The sequence below is a fragment of the Numenius arquata genome, chromosome 14 (assembly GCF_964106895.1).
Source record: "Numenius arquata chromosome 14, bNumArq3.hap1.1, whole genome shotgun sequence".
Lineage (NCBI taxonomy): Eukaryota > Metazoa > Chordata > Aves > Charadriiformes > Scolopacidae > Numenius > Numenius arquata.
Genome location: NC_133589.1, coordinates 9507009 through 9528674, shown reverse-complemented (window position 1 = coordinate 9528674; position 21666 = coordinate 9507009). Strand labels below are relative to the sequence as shown.

General features: G+C 36.2%; 1 protein-coding gene across 1 annotated transcript in view; it reads right to left on the bottom strand.

Moving 5' to 3' along the window:
- SMG1 (SMG1 nonsense mediated mRNA decay associated PI3K related kinase) overlaps positions 1-21666 on the bottom strand; it is a 64607-nt gene that overhangs the window by 12966 nt on the left and 29975 nt on the right. The window contains exons 18-49 of the mRNA XM_074158786.1: positions 21509-21610; positions 20893-21033; positions 20388-20587; positions 19905-20101; positions 19042-19209; positions 18116-18270; positions 16895-17040; positions 16029-16230; positions 15158-15267; positions 14628-14775; positions 14084-14243; positions 13315-13435; positions 12370-12618; positions 11781-12065; positions 11329-11473; positions 10895-11033; positions 10366-10596; positions 10095-10272; positions 9325-9486; positions 8765-8982; positions 8421-8575; positions 7255-7477; positions 5989-6235; positions 5149-5378; positions 4338-4586; positions 3788-3926; positions 3591-3700; positions 3211-3429; positions 2546-2736; positions 1740-1912; positions 1058-1337; positions 59-331 (exon numbers count right to left, since the gene is read on the bottom strand). Coding sequence (XP_074014887.1) covers positions 59-331; positions 1058-1337; positions 1740-1912; positions 2546-2736; positions 3211-3429; positions 3591-3700; positions 3788-3926; positions 4338-4586; positions 5149-5378; positions 5989-6235; positions 7255-7477; positions 8421-8575; positions 8765-8982; positions 9325-9486; positions 10095-10272; positions 10366-10596; positions 10895-11033; positions 11329-11473; positions 11781-12065; positions 12370-12618; positions 13315-13435; positions 14084-14243; positions 14628-14775; positions 15158-15267; positions 16029-16230; positions 16895-17040; positions 18116-18270; positions 19042-19209; positions 19905-20101; positions 20388-20587; positions 20893-21033; positions 21509-21610 — 5946 coding nt within the window. The remainder of the gene's footprint in view (positions 1-58; positions 332-1057; positions 1338-1739; positions 1913-2545; positions 2737-3210; positions 3430-3590; positions 3701-3787; positions 3927-4337; positions 4587-5148; positions 5379-5988; positions 6236-7254; positions 7478-8420; positions 8576-8764; positions 8983-9324; positions 9487-10094; positions 10273-10365; positions 10597-10894; positions 11034-11328; positions 11474-11780; positions 12066-12369; positions 12619-13314; positions 13436-14083; positions 14244-14627; positions 14776-15157; positions 15268-16028; positions 16231-16894; positions 17041-18115; positions 18271-19041; positions 19210-19904; positions 20102-20387; positions 20588-20892; positions 21034-21508; positions 21611-21666) is intronic.

The following is a 21666-nucleotide window of genomic DNA, read 5'->3' as shown; positions in this document are numbered from 1 at the left end:
CTTTTATGAGGCCTCAAACACGAACACATCCAAAAAAATTTCACAAGAGGCAACTCACCTCGTCAGCGTACAAAGAGCAGAGATGATAACACTTGCCAAGCTCAGCGAGCCCTCCTCTCCATTTTCATGAAGGAAAACTTTTATGCAACGCTCAATTTCTTTGAGCTGCTCTTCACAAACAGGTACAGTAACTGCCTCCTGTTTCAACCGCTCCACCTGCCTGATAAGTCTGTTATTTATATCTGCTGCATAGCGCTGTAGAGTCATTTCTGTAGCCGTTATGAACTGACACATACTTGGAGGTGGTTGAGGAGCATACTGCATTTCATACCTGTAAAGCAAAAGTACAATGACAAAATTCTCCCTTCTCAAGCTCTAGCAAATTGCATTCTGCTCTGTGGGTAGGAAGAATACTACACATCTGAACAGTTCCCACATCACCTACTCCAAATACTACAACAGTTGATGACTACCCTAATGATGCTTTCATAAAGTCCTAGAACGCACCATATCTCAGAGCTATTTCCAAGGACAGAAGACAATCAGTAGTCCTTGAGGCAAAGAATTAAGAGAACATAAGAAATTGTAAGAAAACCAGTTTCAGTGTAAATCCTTGACTATAATATAGATCTTATAAGCCAAGCAGTTATAATGCTGAAACAGCCTAACTTTAGAAGAAAAAAAGAAAAAAAAAATCCTTGAAAATGCTTTAATAAAAAAACCAAACCCTTAGTTGACTTAAGTGATTTTTAAATACTAGAAGTTTCTAAACCCCCTAAATATCACTACCATAAAGTGACAAACATGGTTGTTCTTTTGTTCATTACAGGGCAAGTTACTTGGTTTTCTTTTTGCAGTACGCAGATTAAACCCTGCAACAGTATTTTAAAAGTAGTTTTTAATCTTTTTCTTCAAACTTCTGGAATTACAACTTAATTTGTCTTGTTTCATAATTAGATTGGTCCTCACAAAAGCATTCATTTTAATTAGAAAATTAGAATCCTGAAGGAGGTTGGAAATTAAGTTCTTGAAACAGTTCATTATTCTGTCAACTTACTTCCTAAAGATATCCTGACAACGCTCTATTGTCATGTTACAGATGAGTTCTTCCATCCAGGTTTTCCATTGCTCGATTCGGTGCTTCTGAAACACAGCTTTTGGATACTGAAGAGCTACTGTTGCGTAGTTGTGCAATTGTTCAAGACAACCACGTAGAACAGATCTCCTCTGCTGGAGAAGAGCACCGACTTCTCCCTCCAGTTGTTCGCACTGACTGATCAAATGCGCCTGGCCTGCATTTTGCAGAAACGCTGTTGCTGGTACGTAACTTGGAGGACCTTTTAAGAAAGATGGTTACAAATTAAGCTTTACTACTCTCTGAAGAACACACATTTTATAGCACACGAATACTGAGCATTAACATCTTTTCAAATATATTCTTTTCCTTGTGAATGAGGAGGCATGGAGAATTCACATTGAGAATTTTGAGCACAAAGTAAGAGAATAATCTCGTGCCCATCCAGGGTAAAACGGACAAGTTCCTTCACACAGCTTGGCACTGAAACCTTGAAGGGCTCTAAATCACCCTTTGAAGAACCCTCTTTCTTTTCATTTATTATATACAAGTCCTTGCCTTTAAGTTAAGGATACTCATAATGCCTCCTGATATTAAACTTGAACTATATTAAATATTAGTTATTTTCAACCCATTAAAAACCCCCACAAACACTTTGTTATACCTAGATCCATTTGCGTGCTAATTTCTTGAAGAAGACTTGCAAGTTGTGTTGCCTCTAAATTACTGAAAGCAGTTTGGTAATGTGTTATCCACTGCTCAAACTCATTCAGCTTCACCTGGATCGCTTCCTGGACAGCTCTTTGTTGGGACTGCAGCTGCGTGTGCTCGGAATACCTGCATTATTGAAGCCACAGAACCAAGTAAGTACTACAAGAAAAACAATACTTAACTATATTGAACACAAAACTATATTGAAAAACTACCTTGTTGACCAGAAAAAATGAACATATTCTCACCAATTACAGAAAACCTTAACAAAGTTTTGTTAATAATTAATTCTGTTTTCCTACAACATAATGAATACATGTGCATATTCTTGCAATTCTTAAATCCTTGATAAATCTCAAATGAACTTGAAAAATAAGTTAAAGAATTAGAAACTTAGATGAGATTTGTGTGCTATTTATCAACAGTTATCAACATTGCATAGATTAATTTGACGGGACACCACATTCAGCAAATTCTGTCTCTTGCCTTGTGGCTCAAATGTGGAACACGGATGAGCACGTGATATTGATGGACTATAAAGTTTAGGACATAAATACGATTATTCAGTAGGAAAATGGTTTCAATAGTTGTTCTGTACAAGGAGTGACTTGCTTACTGCAAGAACAACTTTTACCCAGCTATTAATCTCTCTCAAAAACACATTTTTAACATTTAACTCATAAGTATGTTACTAAACCACCAAATATATATAGAGATCTGCGAGATTCCTGACAGAATTCCCAGGTCCTCTGGGAGTACCTGTGCTGAAGCGTATGGGAGGGATGATCCACTCCTTCTGCACCTTCCAGAAATTCTGTCTCCTCCAGTAGTTTTCCTTGCAATTTTTCTATATCTGTCAACTGCTCTTGCAGGTTCAGATACTCTTCTAAACTACTGTCCAATTTTGGCAGCACAGCAAGCATTTCATCTCTGTTCTTAAACCAGTTAACCTGGAACCAAGACACAGACGTTACAGAACTGGACTAAATTCAAACAGAAAAGAAAAGGAATATATGTATTATATATGTATTATATATGTAATAAGTAATAAGTAATATATGGCAGCACTTAACCCTTCATCGATGTTGTTCATCTAGGACTACCTCCCGTGCTACAAGTGGTAAAGCATAACAGATGTTCTTTATTTAGACTGCTCTCTAAAACTCTATTTTAACTACTCTAGCACAGATTCAGGCAAAACATTGTAACAGTTTAGAACTAAGCACACAGAAAATGAAAACCAAACACTTGCAAGTTTTATACAAGCACTTCCCTCCATACAAACTCAATTTAGCTCAATAAAATTTGTGAACTACTTCTAATAAATGACCACCTCTTCCACCACCCCCAAAATGCAAATAAATGAAAAGAAAGCATAGGGCCTACTCCGGTTATAAAACAGAAAATTATTGTAGTAAACTCACCTTTATCTCAGCCACTCTTGAAGAAAAGAGACTACGTGTTATATCTCTTTCCATTTCTCTTTTGCTCTGTTTGTTCTCAGCCTGCTGCCCACCACCACCATAGACAGCCCCAGCAAATCCTGCTTCGCCTCCTGCTGTCCAGTCCACCAGCGGATCATAAACAAAAGCTTCAAGCAATGTAAGCAAAGTCTCTCTCCCACGCCGCATGATGTGAAGGACCTGCATCATATTTTAAACAGACTCATTCTGATCTTGTATTATCCTTGCAGAATAGTGGAATTTTAAATGCAAAACACTGTATCAAGAGCAGAATGCTTAAAAATTCTAAGACAATATTTGATAAATAATAGCCCTCGGTTTTCTGCTAGTTGTTAACTTACCTGTTCACAGGAAAGCCTGAAAACCCCTTCTACTCCTGTCACTCCAAGTGCTGTTTCAATATTGTGCGTCATGCGGAACGGAACCTTCTCTGGTACCCTAAGGCTTTTCCCTTTAAGATAAAAAATTAAGTTGTTTCTTTTAATTGCCAAGAAGGGAAACCTTCTATTTGAATAACATATAGCATTTTTTAAATTACCTTTTTCAAAGCAAACATTATAATCTATGTGGACAACTTCTCCTGTAGTCATATCTATAAGAACATTATCCAGATGTCTGTCTCCAAGACCAATGATGTAGCCAACCATGGACATAACTGCAGTGGATCTTGCATACGACTTTAAAGAGAGTTTCAGGAAAAAATTATTTGTGGGAATCCTCTGCCAACACATTGGACTGACTACCATCTTAAAACATTATTTTAAGAGTAAGACAAATCAAAACCACCTTATCTAAGCTGTATTCTATTTGTTGTCTGACAACATCTTACAAGAGTTTTCATGTCTTAGACTGATAATTCTAGTTTAATAATGTAGTTATCAGGTGTATACCCTTTTTTTTTTATTCCAGGTGGTACAACTGCATCATTTCCTGCCAAATACTAACGTTTCCTGTTATGTGAAACTTCAGCAGTCCTAGCTCACCTAACTCAGGAGTATCACTGCTTGGACACACCCCAGGCATTTGTTGCCCCTCATCCCATTAAAAACACAACCTTTCAAAGAGAAAACGTATTTGTTGTAACTCACCTGTGTAACTCTCCACCATTCATCCGGTGTAGTACATGATGACCAGAGCTCTTTAGCTAGGAGATTCGGGGGAGTTGCTTCCATCAGTTCTTCTAGAACAGCCCTCATGACATTCAAGGGCCAGTCACGACGTGACACATCAAGACTAAGCCCGACCGCCTTTAAAGCGGGTCCAATTTTACTGTAGTAAAGTTCACTGGGTCTAGGCACTATTCCAGGATTCTGAGGAGTCTGGTAAGAATCCTGAGCCTAGAAGAGGTAAAAATGCTAGTTTTCATACTGCAACTCTCATTACCACAGAAAAGCATCCTAATCCCAAAGTTTTGGTGAGAATAATATAAAATAAACTCCTTTACTGAGCATGACTTTTACAGTTCAGAGAGTTCTTTTAAAACTCAATGATTACGAAAACCTAAAGAAACTGAAAACACATTGCTTCAGCCTAACTCTATTCTCCTCAAAGTCAATAAAAAAAACCCAACTGTATTTAAAATGAACTGAGAATGAGAGAATAAAATGTGGAACTAAATTTTAACCAAGGTTAAATTTGTTCAAAAAGGTTATTTGTTCAAAACCAGTTCTACTTGAATTATCATGCCAGAACAGTATATTTACATTACATACTGTAATACATATAAATATATATATGCAATTTCATCTGGTGAAATCCTAAGAAATATGAATACACAGAACCATTCTGCATGATTATGAACAAAGCACAACCCTTTTAAGACTACGTTATTTAGAATAGGAAAGCAAATAAACGTTTCCCTCCTGAATTGTCCTAGATGGCATAAAACATAGTTGTTACCTTTTGGGCTTGTAAAGCTGCTTCTCGCTGTTGCCACCGCTTGTAAAGCCCAAACAAAGGTGTAGCTCCATCCACCCACTGGATCAAGCCTGACCTTGTTCCCAGAGGTGTCACGGAGTAGTGTCTTGCGTGGAACCGTGGTGTCTCTTGACGGTTAATGGTAGCAAACATTGTGTTCACAATTGATAGGAACTGCATGATTCTTTCATCTAGATGCAAGTCTTCCAAACCTGCGATACAGTTATTTTGTTTAAAATTTAGTTTCTTGATAAAAAAATAATTATTCTCTTAATGCCCCCAAATTAGCAGATTTTGAAATACTACTTCATTTCAGACTATGAATAGCTTTATAAATTATACAGATTAAGGATGAGATGTTCAGACCTAAATGTTTACATAGCATTTACCTACTAGAATCACCAGTTTGTGACAGGTCTCTCTGTGGGCAGTACACACAACAGTTACTAACATAATGAAGAGGTCTTCCCCTTTCAGGGAAGGCATGAAGTCTCAAAAGTTCACTTCTGGGTGCTGCCTTAAGCTTCTGGAAAAGTGCATCCAGCTAATCCTATCAGTATGCAAGCAGAGCACTGTTTCTCATGCTCTCCCCTTATAAAGAAGTGATCTGAAACACCCCTGACACACAGCTTCACGAAGCAAAAATCCTCAAAAATCTATGGTGAGGTGGGGAGGAGAGGGAGCGCATGCTCCAAATAATGCTTTCACCTTATCATGCAGGCAGAGAGAGCAAAAGTTGCAGCCACACATCTTTCCAACTTCAATATAGTCTGATTTATAAAAAGAGACAGTAACATGCACGAGAAAACCTCAGTATCTTACCTTTGAAAAGGTAGGGATAGTTCTTCCCATCTGAACCCAGGAAAAGCAGCTTTTTAGGTTTAGTTTTGGTAGGCAGAATTGTGATGGTGCTGCCCACACTGTGAATTGTGACTGTGTCTCTGGTAGATACTTCTCCAGGAAGTGCTATTTCAGTGTTCATCATGGCAGCCAACCAAGGACTGATTTCTTCAAGCCGTAAAAGGTAACTAGCCCGTTTCTGTGCCCTCTGCTGCAAACTTAGCATAACCTATTTCAAAGAAATGTTTTGGTTTAGATTGAGGTTCACCTTAACAGCTAGCATTAAAAAAAAAACCAACCCAAAAAAACCCTAAAAACCACTAACACCAAAACAGACTTAATGGTAGTCATCTTCCAGAAGGCAGGGAGATTTTTCTTAAACTACCTGTCATCCTTGTCACCCTACTAATCCATTTACAACTTAGGATGAAGATGACAAAATATAAAAAACATCCTTTATGCAGGAAATATACCCTGCCTGGTGATAAGCACCAAAGTCACAACAAATCAAACTCCTCAGGAGGTTTGCTCCTGCATTTATAAGTATTTGAGCTGTGGTCAAAAGCAGCAGCATTCAGCAAACTCCTGTTCATGAACCTGCATGCTTGCTTGCTCTGCAAAGCAGAAGGGAAACTAAAAGAAAAGTCTAATAGACTGAACGTAGACACACAAATAGACAGACTAATAGACAGTCTACATTCTGTCTATTAAGACTGTTCAAAACCACCAGGTTGGCTCCAAGTGAATATGTATTTTGTTTCTCCTTATACCCATAAATAACTAATAAGACAAGATCACATAATTGAAAAACAAGAGTATATTTGGGAACAATTGATCATTTGAAGGTTGTTGCACAGCCTGAGGACTACATTTAGATAACCAGAGTACCAACTTGCTAGAATTTAAATCCACTAAAATCAAATGGCATACAGTTTCAAAAAGGCAGTATTTTAAAGTTACAGCCCTTTGCCCCCAGAACTGACAGGATCTCAGACAGCAGAAAAGGCAAGATGTGAAAAAAGTAATTTCATTGGGTAGAAATGCAATAATGCAGACAGTAAAACTTGTTACAGAGGCAACAATTACTCTGCTTTCGTGTTTAGCATGTCAGTGGTGATTGCAGAGAACAGAAAGTTTCAGGCTGCCATTTTGATATGGCAAGAGAATACTAAGGATAGGGTCAAGCACATGGTGCAGCAAGAGCGTCAGGAATCTCTACATTGTACTCTTAGTCTGTGCATATAATACCTCTTTAAACGGGAGCCAGCTGCTTCCAGGTTTAGCAGGATTCAAAGGATTCTTAAGTTTCTCTAGTGCGTTTTCAATTGCATCTCCATAGTTATCCTGAAACCATTTCTCATGAGGAGTTTCTGCAGGAGCTGCAGTGATGCTCCGTACATGTTCCAAAGCAAATACAATGGGCTTCATTAGAGCTGTGTGCTTTTCACGCATGATTGCTATCTTCTCCTCTCTATTGAAAAAAAAAATTATTTCCTCTTGAATCCATAAAACCAAGTTATTTCATAAGCAGAGCATTAAAATCAAGCTGCAAATTCTCATTATTTCTAAGAATTCACAAAAATGTTCACATCTCTAAAATGAGGCCTTCAAGGGTGACCATATTAAAAGACAGTATTTCATTCCACACTGAATGCATGTTCCTCTGAACCATAATTTTTATCTTTTTTTTTTTTTAAACTGAAACATTTGTACTGGTCTCTTCACTCCTAGAAACCCTGAGGAGAAGCTCAGAGAGCTCAACTAAGGAACTATTTCCTTTAAAAGAGTTCCTAACTACTACTTCCTGAGGGTGCAACACGCTATAAAGAAGGGGAAGCGTGCTGTTTAGATGATGGTCTCCCATTCCGTGTAAGCCATGACTTCAGAATTCAAGCGGAGTTCTTCAGTTTAGCCAGTGAATGGCTTTCGTCTTCCACAAATCCATTCACAAGAGAACCCAGGTGAGAGAAAAAAACGGACTTGCTCAACAGTGAAAACCAGAAGCAGATCAAGATGTTCTGTTTACTCAAAAAAAAAATCTGTATTTACAGAAAACTCCAAATAGATTACACTCTTCAACATGCTTGTCCTCATTTCAGCTGACTTGTATGAAAGATCTTGGAACGAAGAACTATACAATCTCATAATCCACAATTTAAGATGCATTTGGTTCTAACACATTATTACTAAGGGAATCCCAACATGAATTCACAGACAGACTGTTGTTTCTCATTTGCTTAGAGGACTAGCTGCAGTGTCAAAATGTTCCTGAAATACGGTCACTGGCTTACAAAGCAGCAGCTAGGATAGTACAAATTCAGGAGCAACAACACTATTGATAGATTTGACTGTATGCTTCCCCAAGAACAAAAATTTTTTACAATTACCACCTGAATTATTCAACAAAGACATACTTCCGTAAAGTGTTGTTGTTTTGCACCCTCTTGACTTCATCTTCCAGTTGTTGAATCCTTCTGAGGACATACATGTGCTGTTGCAGTAGAACTCCCAACCAAAGTTCATCCCAAAGAACTGTAACTCTGCGCAGCTCAGCCACTAGCATCTGAACCTGCATAAAATAAGATTCACTTACTTTTAAGAGTACTAAGACTTATTCTTGTAGATTAACAACTTGAAAAAGGTGACAGCCTAACAGCAAAGATGCACCAAACTTTCAGTTAGACCTACCCGCAAGATACACAAATTACGTATTTTGTAGTTCAAATAAGAGCACAAGTAACATGTTTGAATTATTTACCTGCAATACCATTGTTGGATTTGCAGCAGAGAGTTTCTCCACAATTTTGCTGTAACAATCTTGCATCATTGCTTGATCTTCATTTAATCCAACTTTTGTGTCATCTTTACTACTTTCTTGAGAAGTTGAAGGGCTCCCTCCATCACATTCACCACCCAACAGTTCTTCTCCTTGAATATTACCTAGCAAAGTAGGGATGGCAGAAGGTAGCTTGCTCCCTAAATTAAAAACAGATGTTAAAATATTATTTACATTGTTCTGGCCTTGAAAGATACATCACTCAATACTACACCTAGCATCAGGTCCCCATATTACATTAAGTACTGGCCAAGTATATGATGATAAAAATAAAAAAAACTGACTTATTTGCCAAACTGGTAAATCAAATGAAAGGTATCAGTGAGGTCCCATAATAAAAATGTTCCTAAGATAGAAAGTATCAGAGTTACTGGAAAAAAAAAAAAAAAAAAACCACAACTCAAACAACTCAGTATCCTTTTATCCAGTATATAAAATATATTAGCTAAAGTGTATTTGAACATTTACTTTTTCCTCCATACCTGAAGTCTGGGATTCACTGCTAAGGGAAATGGTACCCACTATTGCAGGATATAGTATGAGATGAGGAGAATCTTGAGCCACTCGACACAGTAAGTTGCAAATACTCTGACGAACGTACACTTCTGGGTGATTCAGGCGGGAGAAAAGCTGAGGAATAATACCTTCATAAACAGGAAAGAAAATGTGCCAATTCATTTCCATACACTTCAAACGATGCAGAATTCTATTTTATTTTTAAAAGTGGGCTGGTTTTGCATTAGGAGAATGCAAATACATAGTTTCCCAATAAAAACTTCTAATTTTAAATAACCGTCTGTCACAGTACAGGCAATAGCTTATTTTCTTCTGCTATTCAAATACAGATAACATCAGATGCAATATATAAATCCTTTAGTCAAGCACTAGGAATTGAGTTTTGCACATTGTACCTGTTACATAATTTTTAAAAAGGGGAGTTGTATTAATAGTTCTTGAAGTCAGTATAACTGATGTTTCAAAAGAAAGTACAATTTTTAGTTGGCCTCCTCTTCTGCTGCCCTCCACACTTTAACTCAATAACCTTTTGTGGGAAAGAGCCTGAGCAACTCGAGCCAGTACTGTAGTGACAAACAACTACTTCCGAGACATCTTCCTCTGAATAGTATTTAAAACTGTAGCTAGGATAAAAACCCACCTCTTTTTTTAAGGCAGTAATGTAATGTACTACTTCAAAAACTACATCTCCTTTCAATGTCTTAGGGCAGGGGAGGGAGGGGGTACATGTACTTACCTCTCCAAGGAGCAGTAGGTGTAGTTTCTAGCCCATGCTCTAGATACTGTCTGAGTTCTCCAGCATGTTTCACAAGCAACCGTAACAGTCTAAGGGTTGCCATCACAATAACATCATCAGTGCTTTGCTCAGACGTATTTCTTAAGTGCAGCCTGGGATCATCTTCATCAAGTGGAACCTTTGAAGTAAGAAATACTCCTCTAAGTACATAGGTCATACCATAATTTAGAAAAGTTTGTAACTGGATTTCCTCATCAGCACAAACACTAACCTGACCAGCATTGAGTTTGAGGAAAGTAAAATATGCACTGCAGGAGAGTTTATAGAGACTGAAGATTCTGTCTACAACTTTCCTCCACACTTTAATTAACCCTTCTGTTGCATTTTCATCAAGATCCGAAAGCCAGGGACAACTTGTTAATAACTGACGCCATATAACATCCACCATATCATCTTCTTCATTGTCTTCATTTTCAGTGATTTGTAGAGTCATATCTTCATCCTAAATGCAAATAAAGAGACAATAGATTTGATTAAGTCCTCCAACTGTTTCTATAAACAGTTCCTAATCCAATTTTTGTCTAGACAATTCATGAAGTTGCATTACTTGCTCATATTACTATAGGCCACAGAACAGGCATGTTACTGCTTTGCTAACACATGGTTTCATAGAGAACTCTTGTATTATCTGAATGTTAACTTCAGAACATTTACAAGAGTTAATATGAATCAGAGGTAGAGGAAAAGCAAGTTTCATGCTGAAGTTGAACATTTTTTAAAGGAAGCAAATTTACACTTACTTGAATCCCAGCTGGACGACACACGGCCTGTCCAAGAATCCCATAGATTTTCTCTCTATCTTCCTCTGCAATGTTGTCTGGAAGCAAGTTCTGAACTTCAGATTTTTCCCGGGGCAGCAGACGAACACCTTCTCCCTGACTGTAACATTTAATGATTATTTATTGATCCCCAATATATTAGTATTTGTAGAGTTACTGAACCCACTAACATTGTATTTATAAAACTTCTTGAAGGAAGAAATCTTCACCCTTTAACTCATAATTAAACTCACTTCTTTTTGGAGAGCACAAGAAATCAAGAGAATATTCACACTTTTCTGCTCGCATGCAACTTCTGACCACAAAGAACAATTATCACAAATGCAAAGCTAGAGTTTATCTTAAGAAAGAAAACTAGTTGTGCCATATCAATTGAAACGTTAGGATGAATTTACCTGGCATTATCAACTACTTTCCGGCCCCATCTATAAGCCCAACTAGCCAGGGCTGCCCAAGACTTGGCTACTTCAGGTGCCTGTACAGAAGACAAGTGATACAGCTGTCCCAAGATGAAGTCAGGTTCTCCAACTCCAATATTTACTGTGATGGAAGAAAGAAAGCAGCATGTGTTATGATGTAAAACCTACTTGCAATTTCCTCAACATACAAGATAACAGCAAAATATGAGAAAAAAGTGAAAGAAATCAAAATACCGATATTAAGGTGTTAGGGTACTATACACAATTAAAAATCCAATTGCACAAACACACACTGTTTACCTTTGTATTAGTAAAATAAATACGCAAGTGATGGAGCACTTAAGACTTTATCAATATAACTGGTGTCATCCCTCAGCGGAATCATCAGTAACTAATTTAACAAAAATGAATAAGAACACCACCTCTACCTGTAGATTCACTTTCAATCCTAGGATATTCTTCTTCCAGTGTGTTAACAGCTGGGAGATCAATCAAATTATATATGTTTTTAGACAAGGTAGACAGACCAGTGTGATTCTGCTGCTGTCGAGCTCTGTACACTTGTTTCAACTGTCCCGAAATCTCTTTCCATTCTGCTTGAATCCATTTAGCCAGAGTGAGAATAGATTTAGCAACTGCATATTCAGCCTTGGCAGATTTGCAAAAGGATATGGCACAAGAACTCAGCATTTCCATGGCATGCGTTGACTGACCTGCATATCATGAAAAGCATATCTTCAGTAGAGTGTTAACTTTATTCAAAACACTCCTGAAATTCAGCATATTCAGATACAGCTTGTAACAAAATATTTTTTACAAAGAAAATTCTCTTTGAAGTTCAAAACAACATGGAAGAGAAGGCTTGTGGAAACACATTCAGACTGTGACAACAGTTAATAGGATTAAATCAGTTCCTAATGATACTGTCCTATTACGATTTCTTTAAGGTCAGGGGAATTAGCCTGGTTATAAGGACAAGCCACCCAAGGATCTACAACATAATGAGCAAATACTCACCTGCCGTGTACAACAATTTTGTTTTCTCTATATCAAGTTCAGGACCCCATTTTTCATCTATCTGACCAGGTGCAGACAATTTTTTAAAGTGCTGGACTAAGTCTTGTGCAGTGGTGGTTTTTCCCAGCTGAACTTCGCTGCACTGGGCGAGCAGTCGTGTAGCTAGGGCAATATTTCCTCGCTTCCGTGCAAATTTCGCTGCTGTTAAGCCCAGCTCCATTAGGTGGCTTTTAATTGGGACTGTTGGTTCTGAAGAATAAAGTGGAACATTCTAAACAAAACTGTTAAACAAACAGTAACTGCATCTGGGGTACACAGATAATTTCTACCCAATGTATTCTGTACATGGCCACCAGTAAAAAATTGCTCAGCTTTTTTGTATTTCCTAACATCTCCTTCAGAAATTTAGATTACTTCATTTCTGCCTTGAATATTTACATATCTCATCTGAAATAAATATCTGAAATATATCCATAGATTATCTGCTGGGCAAAATAGTAATTTTTTCACTACAAGCATTCTTTTTAACTAAGAAATCTACTTATCCCCAATACTTTTTTCTCTCATTAGCTCTTCTGAAACCGCACATTTAAATGTGCAGTTTCATAATTGTTTTTAAAGACCTATTATTGATAGTTTTGAAGTGTTCAGAAGCAAAAGTATTTAAAGTACAAAGAGATGAGCAAGTGAAGTGCCATTAGAAGACTGAGTATAGAACTGCTAAGCATTTCAGAATAGTTTTTTTCTTTTTGACACTGTCTACATTACAGTAGTAATTGAGACCCCTAGCTGTACAGCAAGACACCTAAATAACCAAAATCTGGCTTTTAAGAAGAAGTAATGCATCTAAATAATAGAAAAAGACACAGCCACTGCTTTCAGCAGAAGATTTAAGTTCAAATACTGCATTTACCTTTTATAACACTAAAATGAGAGCTTATATACCTTTAAGTTTTTCCATCAATTGATTCTGGTACACTGTGTACCTCAGCGCGTGCATCCATGGCCTTACATCATGCTGTTTGCATGACCTCAAAGCATCATTGAAGAGAGGTATGAGACAGTCCTGAAAGAAGCACAGAAGTTGCATAGTTGTCATCAGAAACATCTTCACTAAAACATTTTCATTTATCAAAATCAAAGACCATTTTAGTGAAGAGTAAATACTCTTATTTGTGTAGTAGCCACTCTTTATGGTTAACTAATAAAACACAAATATGTTCTACGCAACTCTAGAAAGATGTGCTCATTTTGAGAACAACACTAGGAATAACTCAAAATCAAGCAGAATTCTTTTCTGAACAACAGGAATACAAATTGTAACTAGATCATTCATGCTGGTTGAAGTCTGACATTGAGTTTTTAATTGCTGAACTGATTGGGTTTTGATAAATATTTTAGAGTTAAAGTAAATTACGTGTGGGTGTTGTAGGAGTATTACAATGTAGAAATATATCAACACTTCTCTAAAAAGCAACTACCAATGAAACTTTAAAAATACTAGAAGTAATTGAAGCAAATGGTAGATTTATGACTATAAAAAGAAGCCCAACTGAGATGTAAATTTAGGTAAGGCAAGGTAGAAAGCTAAACGAAGTCTTTTTACAGTATGATTAACAACGGTCAAAACAATGTATGTTCTATATTCAATACTTCATGACAGGACATGGAGAAAGATGTTACAGCAATTTAGATTTTAAACACACAGACATACCTCTGATGTCAGCCTGTTGGATACAGTGTTTTCCAAAGCAGAAGAACAATACAACTGAAGAGTGCTCAACACTGGTAAAGACTGAGACACAGTGAGTGTGGAAAGTCTTAGAGGTCCCATAGCAATTCGTGATGTTTGTTTTAAGTACTTAATAACATTTCTGAAATAAAAGAATCGGAACAGTCGTTTTTGTTGAAGAGTAAACAGCAATACCAAAATTACTGAAAAAAAAAGCAAATTCAACACCTTCAAAGAGATGAGAAAACCTTGCAATATCACGTACAAGTTATAGTATGATACTTTAATAATAAAGTGACAAACAGCAGTATTTTATCAGCTCAAAGAACTACATAATCTCCAAATTAAACATCATCTTATTTTTCCTCAGTAAGCTTCTAACTCACAACAGCTAAAACTGGTACCAAACTACCATAGATGCCGAAGTAGAAAGCAAAGTATGCTTTTCAGAAAGTTATGTTTAACAAACGAGAACAGCTTTTCACAGTATATTACATTCATTCATTCATAGCACATTTCAACTTACTCAGAGATTGACTGCCACTTTTGCTCCTGTTCTATGTGGTTTACAGCTGTTGCCAGACACACTGAACTTCTCAAAAGCTGTACTTCAACTGCTTTTTGAAGTTCTCTTGGATCAGGACTTAGCATATTAGGAAGGAGCTTCTTCATGTCTACGTGAGAGATTAAACAATTGAAACCAACTAGAATTGCCAAATTTTATCAAGTGTAACCATTTGAAAATTCATTTTTGAGAGCAAGAAAGTTTGGAAAAAAGCCCTTTTTTTACTATATATATTTAATATATGTGTATGTATTCATATTTAAAATTGATGATTACTATAAACAAACACATTAACTCCAGAAAAGACACTTGTATCAACATTTAGAATGATCACTGCCAATCATTTTGAAGCTCGAATCATAAAGGTTATGGTCAGTCCACTAAACACAGCAAACTGCATTCAGAGGTTTCAGCCTGTAATTTAGAGAGGCAGATACATGAAGAAATATTTACTTTTGTATTTGAAGTAATGTTAACTTATGCATTTATACCTATTTTTTCTTTGGATCCCCCTGCAAGTAGGTTGATATTTTCTCCTGGTAATAATTCTAGTTGTTCAGTGCATTCAGTAAGTTGTCCAGACTCAAAGCTGCTCAAAGATCTGCAATTCAATGTTTATAGTTTTATTTTCACGTTTCTGACTGCATTCCAGTTGTTAAATAACTTATACGGTAAAAAAAGACTCAAGCCTAACTTCAGAAGCTTTTATTTTCACATCAAGAAGTTTCAGCCAAAAGGATTTTTATGATGTTTACCGCAATAGAACAGGGATGGAAAGTAATCAAGTTGTCAAATGAATCAGAAAGGTCCCTTAAACCTCGAAGGACTATTTCAATGTCACAAATATTTTTTCATGAACCAGAAAAATATCAAAGGCTAGGAAATAAATGCACAAACTACAATTCTAAATTCCATTTAAAAAAACTGAAACAAGCCAAGATCACCTCCTTAATATACTTTTTACATTAGGTTAATGAATTAAAATATTCATAAGAACTGTACCACTGACAGGCGTTTTATTTTTTATCATTATTTAACTTGTGCAAAAGGATGCCTCTTCTGCCAACAGCAATAGAATAAATTTGGTATCTTTTGCTTTCAGTGAAAAGATGTTTTTCTTGAGTACTAAGAAACCTCAGCAATCAGAAAGCCACAGTAACTATTTAGAACAATGTTACCTCTTTACTTATCTGTATGGCTAGTAAATATGGCCAAGTTTTCCCCCTCCAAGAATACAACTTCCTTCTGATCACACCTTTTTTTCAATGACATTCAGTTTCTAAAATCCATAAAAACTTCAGTATTTCAGCTCTAAGATACTGAATTCTAAGGTACTGTTGAATAAGTTAATTGTATCCTTACTTTATGTAGTTAAAGTCTGCTTTCAGATTGATTGAGGTATTACTATTGCTTTTCTTCAAGTCGTGGACCATATTTTGCCACTCCTGAACAGCAGACCAGTCAGCAATGGAAATGTAACATTCACATGCTTTGTTGCCCAAATAGTTTATAACTTCAGGTGAAGAGTCACTTGGCTTAGTCAAAACAGTTTTTCTAGTTTCTCCTGTGAAACAAAAAAAGAATATATATACTTAAATATATAAATTTATGCTTATATATTTTTAAATAACCATTCTATTACTCAAATGTTTTTTGTCAAGAAAAACACTCCACTTAAAATCAAATAGTTGCACGTTTACAGTATTATTCTTCCACTTGCACTTTTTTTTAAAAAAAACTTTTTCAAAGGAGGTGTTGGAAAAATTTAGCCCATATCTGTAAAGAAGTATCAAAACAGGAAAACAAAAGAATTAAATTAGGAACAAAGAAGGTCCCTTTTCAAAGATGAAACGGAATACTGAAACAAAGTCTCAGTAGTTAAAAAACTGAGTAACTAGTACATTTATGATACAATTATGTCATAAATACTAAGCCTTAAGTTATAATGATCTAAAATAATTTAGAATTACATTAGTAAATTACAAAATATTTTACCTATTGTTTTTAGTTTCATTCAGCTAGACCTCACTACTGCAAACCCTCACATCTATACATAATATTGGCTTCAATGGCATTAAGTGGTTCAGTTTAACTGCAGACAAACAGGTTTTCAGACTTAAAAACGAGACACTACCATTACCCACAGCTATATCATTGTGTGTTCTAATTTTATGTACATACAGTTACAAAATTGTATTTCTCTTAAAAAGAAACCAACAAATACTGACCATTCAATGAATGCTTTGGGCTGGCGTTATTCACACTGTTTGAATTGGCCAACTTCAGAACAGTTTTGTCAAAGCCTGTTATGCAGCAATCCACCCCCGTCATGGAGCACAGGTGCTCCTGGTATTCCGCAGTTGCTTTTTCAAACCTTAAATGGTTTAATATCTTAGTCAGCATTTTACCAAAAGCGAAAACTGGTTCTTGTAAATAGACTGTACTTTAAACATTTCTTTACCACAATACTCAAAAAGTTCATGTGTCATCTTCAGCAAAAGAAGGGAATTAACATAGAATACAAGTTTACTGGCTGAATTTCCAGGTTATAGCATAGGATAAAAGCTTTTCCATTCAGGTTCTAATGCTAACTTCAAACCACGTACAGATTGAAGGAGATGAGTTTCGTATTTGACTGTCTCACTTTTTACCTGAATGAGTAAAGCTGAATAGTGATTAACTATGTATCCTTTAATAGAGGATTGTAAAACTGGTTCCAGGGCAACAATTCACACCTTAAACTTCACATTCTTGAGAAACATCTCAGGTATTACAAAGCTGCAAATTATTTTAAGTAATCCTATGAAAACTGGATTTTATTTTTTTTTTTGTTTGGGGTTTTTTACATGTAAGGTAAATAATGAAAGTTGTCCCTTTTTCACTTCATACAGATTAAAGGATGCATTCCTTTAAGGAGATGAAACGGCAAAATGAAGGCATACCCTATCTGGAACATTGACCCACTTATTTGTATCTGCAGCCAAAGACTCTACTTCCATAGACAGAAAAGTCACTTTTTCAAAGCTGAACTAAGACTGCAAAACACCTCTCTCGATTCTCTCTTGACAAACTGTGACAGATAATCAGATCACGCCACTGGTCTGAAACTTAATTACAAAATATTTAAATTAATATTTTGCAATGGAAAACCAAATACAATACAAAAATAGTACTGTTGTGTACAAAAAACTAACAAAAAACAGCTTAGGAACACCAATTATATTTAAGCCTTGGTAATTTAGTTGAAAGTAAAAGTTAAAAATATATATCAAAAAATGCTGGATGCATTAGGTATCTCTAAAAGACAAGATGACTTTAACTGACATGGAAATTAGATCAGCAGCCTTGATTCACGCCACAATTTAAAAGACTTAGAGGTAGATCTATGCATAAGAAAGAAAAAAAAAAAACGCCCCGTTTGTAACATCCAGCTATCCAAGAAAACTTACCGCCCTTCTGCTTGTTGAGCTACAGAATTGATCCAGGCAAGACTCTTTCCAACTACAGCAGAAGACCAGACAGCAATACCCTGAATAGCTTCAGGACAGTGAAGCTCACACAGTGCTTCTACCAGCATCATAATTGTCACTTCCAATTCATTTCCCTAAAACGAAACCAAAACTTTATTTAACAAATCTCAAGTAAAGTAAGAGCTATATACACGGTTAAACACTTGGAAATGGTAAAGCAGTATTTCGTTACATGCATCTACAAGCGAAGTATTCTGTGTATCCATCCATTACACTGCTTTTGGAAAAGCAGGGGAGCTGAGGGAAGAGTGTAAGCTGTGAATTCACAGCCTGAATGCCAATAGTTAGCCATCACTAGGCGATGGTCTATACCTATATAACAATTCGTAAGCAGGAAGTAATAAATATCTATCAAACCTCCTTTGTTAAAATATTTAAGCAAATGAAGTCATGTACTGAAGAAACTATTTGAACTTTTTAAAAAGCTTAATAATTTTATATCCACTCATCCCACCCCTGCACTTACCTGCCAGTTACTTATAGAGGAAGGACACCCTCACAGGACATCCCCCTCCTGCTCATACCCACAGGTAAGCAAAGACACTACACTACCACAAGATGGGGAAGGCCTCACGCTAATACAAGAGAAGTTTCATAAGGTTTAAGTAGAACCTTCCACTATAGCATTAATTTTTATAGAGTATTTGACCACATGCATACAGTACATCCTAATCTCCAACCTACAGTATCACTTATCTACAAAAGTCTATAAATACAGAAGTATCAGTTTAAAACATAGCTTTAAATAACAATCTTTTACAGACCACTGATTGCCTTAGCTTAAGTCTCACAGGATATCATGGGAACATTTTTGCAATAGTCTACAGAGCTTGAAAAGGGAGTACCTGAGAGATACTACTATTAGTTTTCATTTCTGTGAGTAAATCAAAACCATGCCTGACTGTCACCGCAGGCTGGCCAGCCAGCAATCCAACTCTCATGATGGAAAGTCTAATCCTTGTTAGCCAATCTTGGCATGTCTGACGATTAGTATAGAAGAATGTCCTGATAACCTTTAAAGACAGAAAAGGTAAGTTATACAATACCGTTCTTCTGTATGAATCAAAATAATTACATTAAGTACTTAATATTTATAACAAAGTCAAGACAGGTTTCTTTTCTCCAGTTGAGTTTTCAATTGAGAGATTAAGAAACAGGCAAAATTCTCCATGTTGAATTTTATTAAAACAGATGGTCTGAAATCATGCATAGCATGCAACTGGCCAGGCATACTGGCAAGCTAAAAATTGGGAAATGAACTGACTATAAATTATATACTATTGTCACGTCAAGGTCTAGTAATTAAACAGCTTATTTCAACAGTGAAGAATGTTTTGCAGTTAGAACTACACAAAGGGACATGTTGTTTATAAATAATTATTATATTCCTCAAAAAGCAATTTAAAGCCTCAAATAATTGTGTTAATTTATAACAAGACTGCTGACAACCTATGAATACATGACTGCTACAAATTAGAGGTACTACAGACTTGCTTGATTTGTACCACGATACAAGCTGGTACTGCAGAAATAAATCCAGTTTTCACATGTTCTCTATGAATAAGCCAAAGTCAAAACCAGATTTGAGAGTCTCAAACTTGGTTTGGTTAAGTTCTTCTGAAGTTCCACAGTTAAGACCCGAATAACCCTGGAAACACCCTTCATTCAGTACATTTCAAGTAACATCAGCACTGTACGACAGGCAAACCTTGGGTGGAGAGGTGAGGGCATTGGCACATCCTTCATAAGCATTGTACATCAATTTTTCCAAGTTCTCCAGATACTGTAGAAGGAGAACAAGCCTAAGCTGGTTGCTACTGTGTCCTTCATCATTGTCTGCAGTAGTCCACTGGCTAACATCTTGGTCAGGGTTTAACGTATGAGCCGCGAGACTTCTAATAATACCTACACATTTTACCAAAATATGGAAAAAGAAAGTTACCAGACAATATTTTATTTAGATATGTCAAGGATTAACAATGCTAAAGTAAAATCACTTAGAAGTTAATAGTAATTATGCAAATGCTCTTCTGCCATTGCACTTCTTGATATGTCAGACAAAAACAAGCTAAAGATCTATAATCACTGAAAAATAAAGCCATTGTGCTTCTTGCCTTGGACATGAAGTTCTTTGCTGCACAATCTCTTACAAAAAAAACCCCATGAAAATAAATTATATTCTTTACATTACCTTCAATTGTTTGAAATGTATCTTGGGCTCTACCCAGAGGAGTTCTCAACTTCGAAAGAACAGTGAACTGAGCTGCTTCCCAAACAGCCCATTGCCAAAGGACCGCATCAGTCTTCAACAGATTACGAGGGATGGTTGGTTGATCTCTCTTATCTAGCCTTTGACAGCTATAGAACAATCTTTCTAACCAATTATCCTTCCTGAAAGAAAATATCAGTACATTAACATAAGTTCACGAGATAAATTCATACTGCACACACTTCAGCTACCTATTACTCTCAAGCAAGTCACTCATAGGATTATTTCCAAACAGTACTGTACATATGCAAATAGGTGTGTATTTGAAGTTATTTATTAAATGCTTAAGAGAAGTGTACAGAAAGACTGAAGATAAAGATAATTTGTAATTTGTAAAGATAATTACAAATTTTAAACTAGATCTAACATGGAATTGTTCACTATCAATTCAATATCCATGAATTTCAGTTTTAAAAGAAGTTCTTACCCAGTTCGGTGAGAGTTTCCGTACAAAATAAAACTAATGACATCAGAGAAATCCTGCGGGTGGAATGTATTACTTGGAGCTTTGCTCATATGACTTCTTATAGCCAAAGAAATTTCTTGTATTTCTGTGTGGGTACGGTTACTGCAGGAAGAGGGGAGGGGAAAAAACAAAACAAAACAAAAAACCAAACCATGCTATAATGTACTTGAATAAATCAAAAAATATTGTTTAAAAAAGTTATGTGTGTGTGTATATATATGCAATGACTGGAAATGAGTATACTCTTTGGTATAAGACAAAGTGCTTTAAGAGTGCAGGTCTTGGAGACAAAAGGCAAGACATAATACTGCTGAAGATCTGGATAACACGGACCTTCCAAGTATGCATTTTTGATGCAAGAAATGCTGCACAGTTTATCAAATTTGTTAACTACTTTGTGTACTATCTATTGCTCTTAAGCCTGTAACAGTAGAAAATACAGAAAGACACTGTCATGCTTTTTGATTTTAAATTGAGAAAATACAATGACATTTGTCTGGCATTATTCTTCAGGTAAATCTCTTCGAAGAAAGAAACCAAACCATTCTCTATATTAAAGTTAATCTGAACAACTTACCTCAACACAACATCAAGAGGAATTGACTTCAAAAGTTTTCCAAAAGCTTGTCTTACACGAGCACCGCTATGTACTAGCTGAACACGACACACATCAACACACCTGGCATGACCAAAAAGGAAAAAAGGTCAGAACATTTCCATTAACTACATAATTCA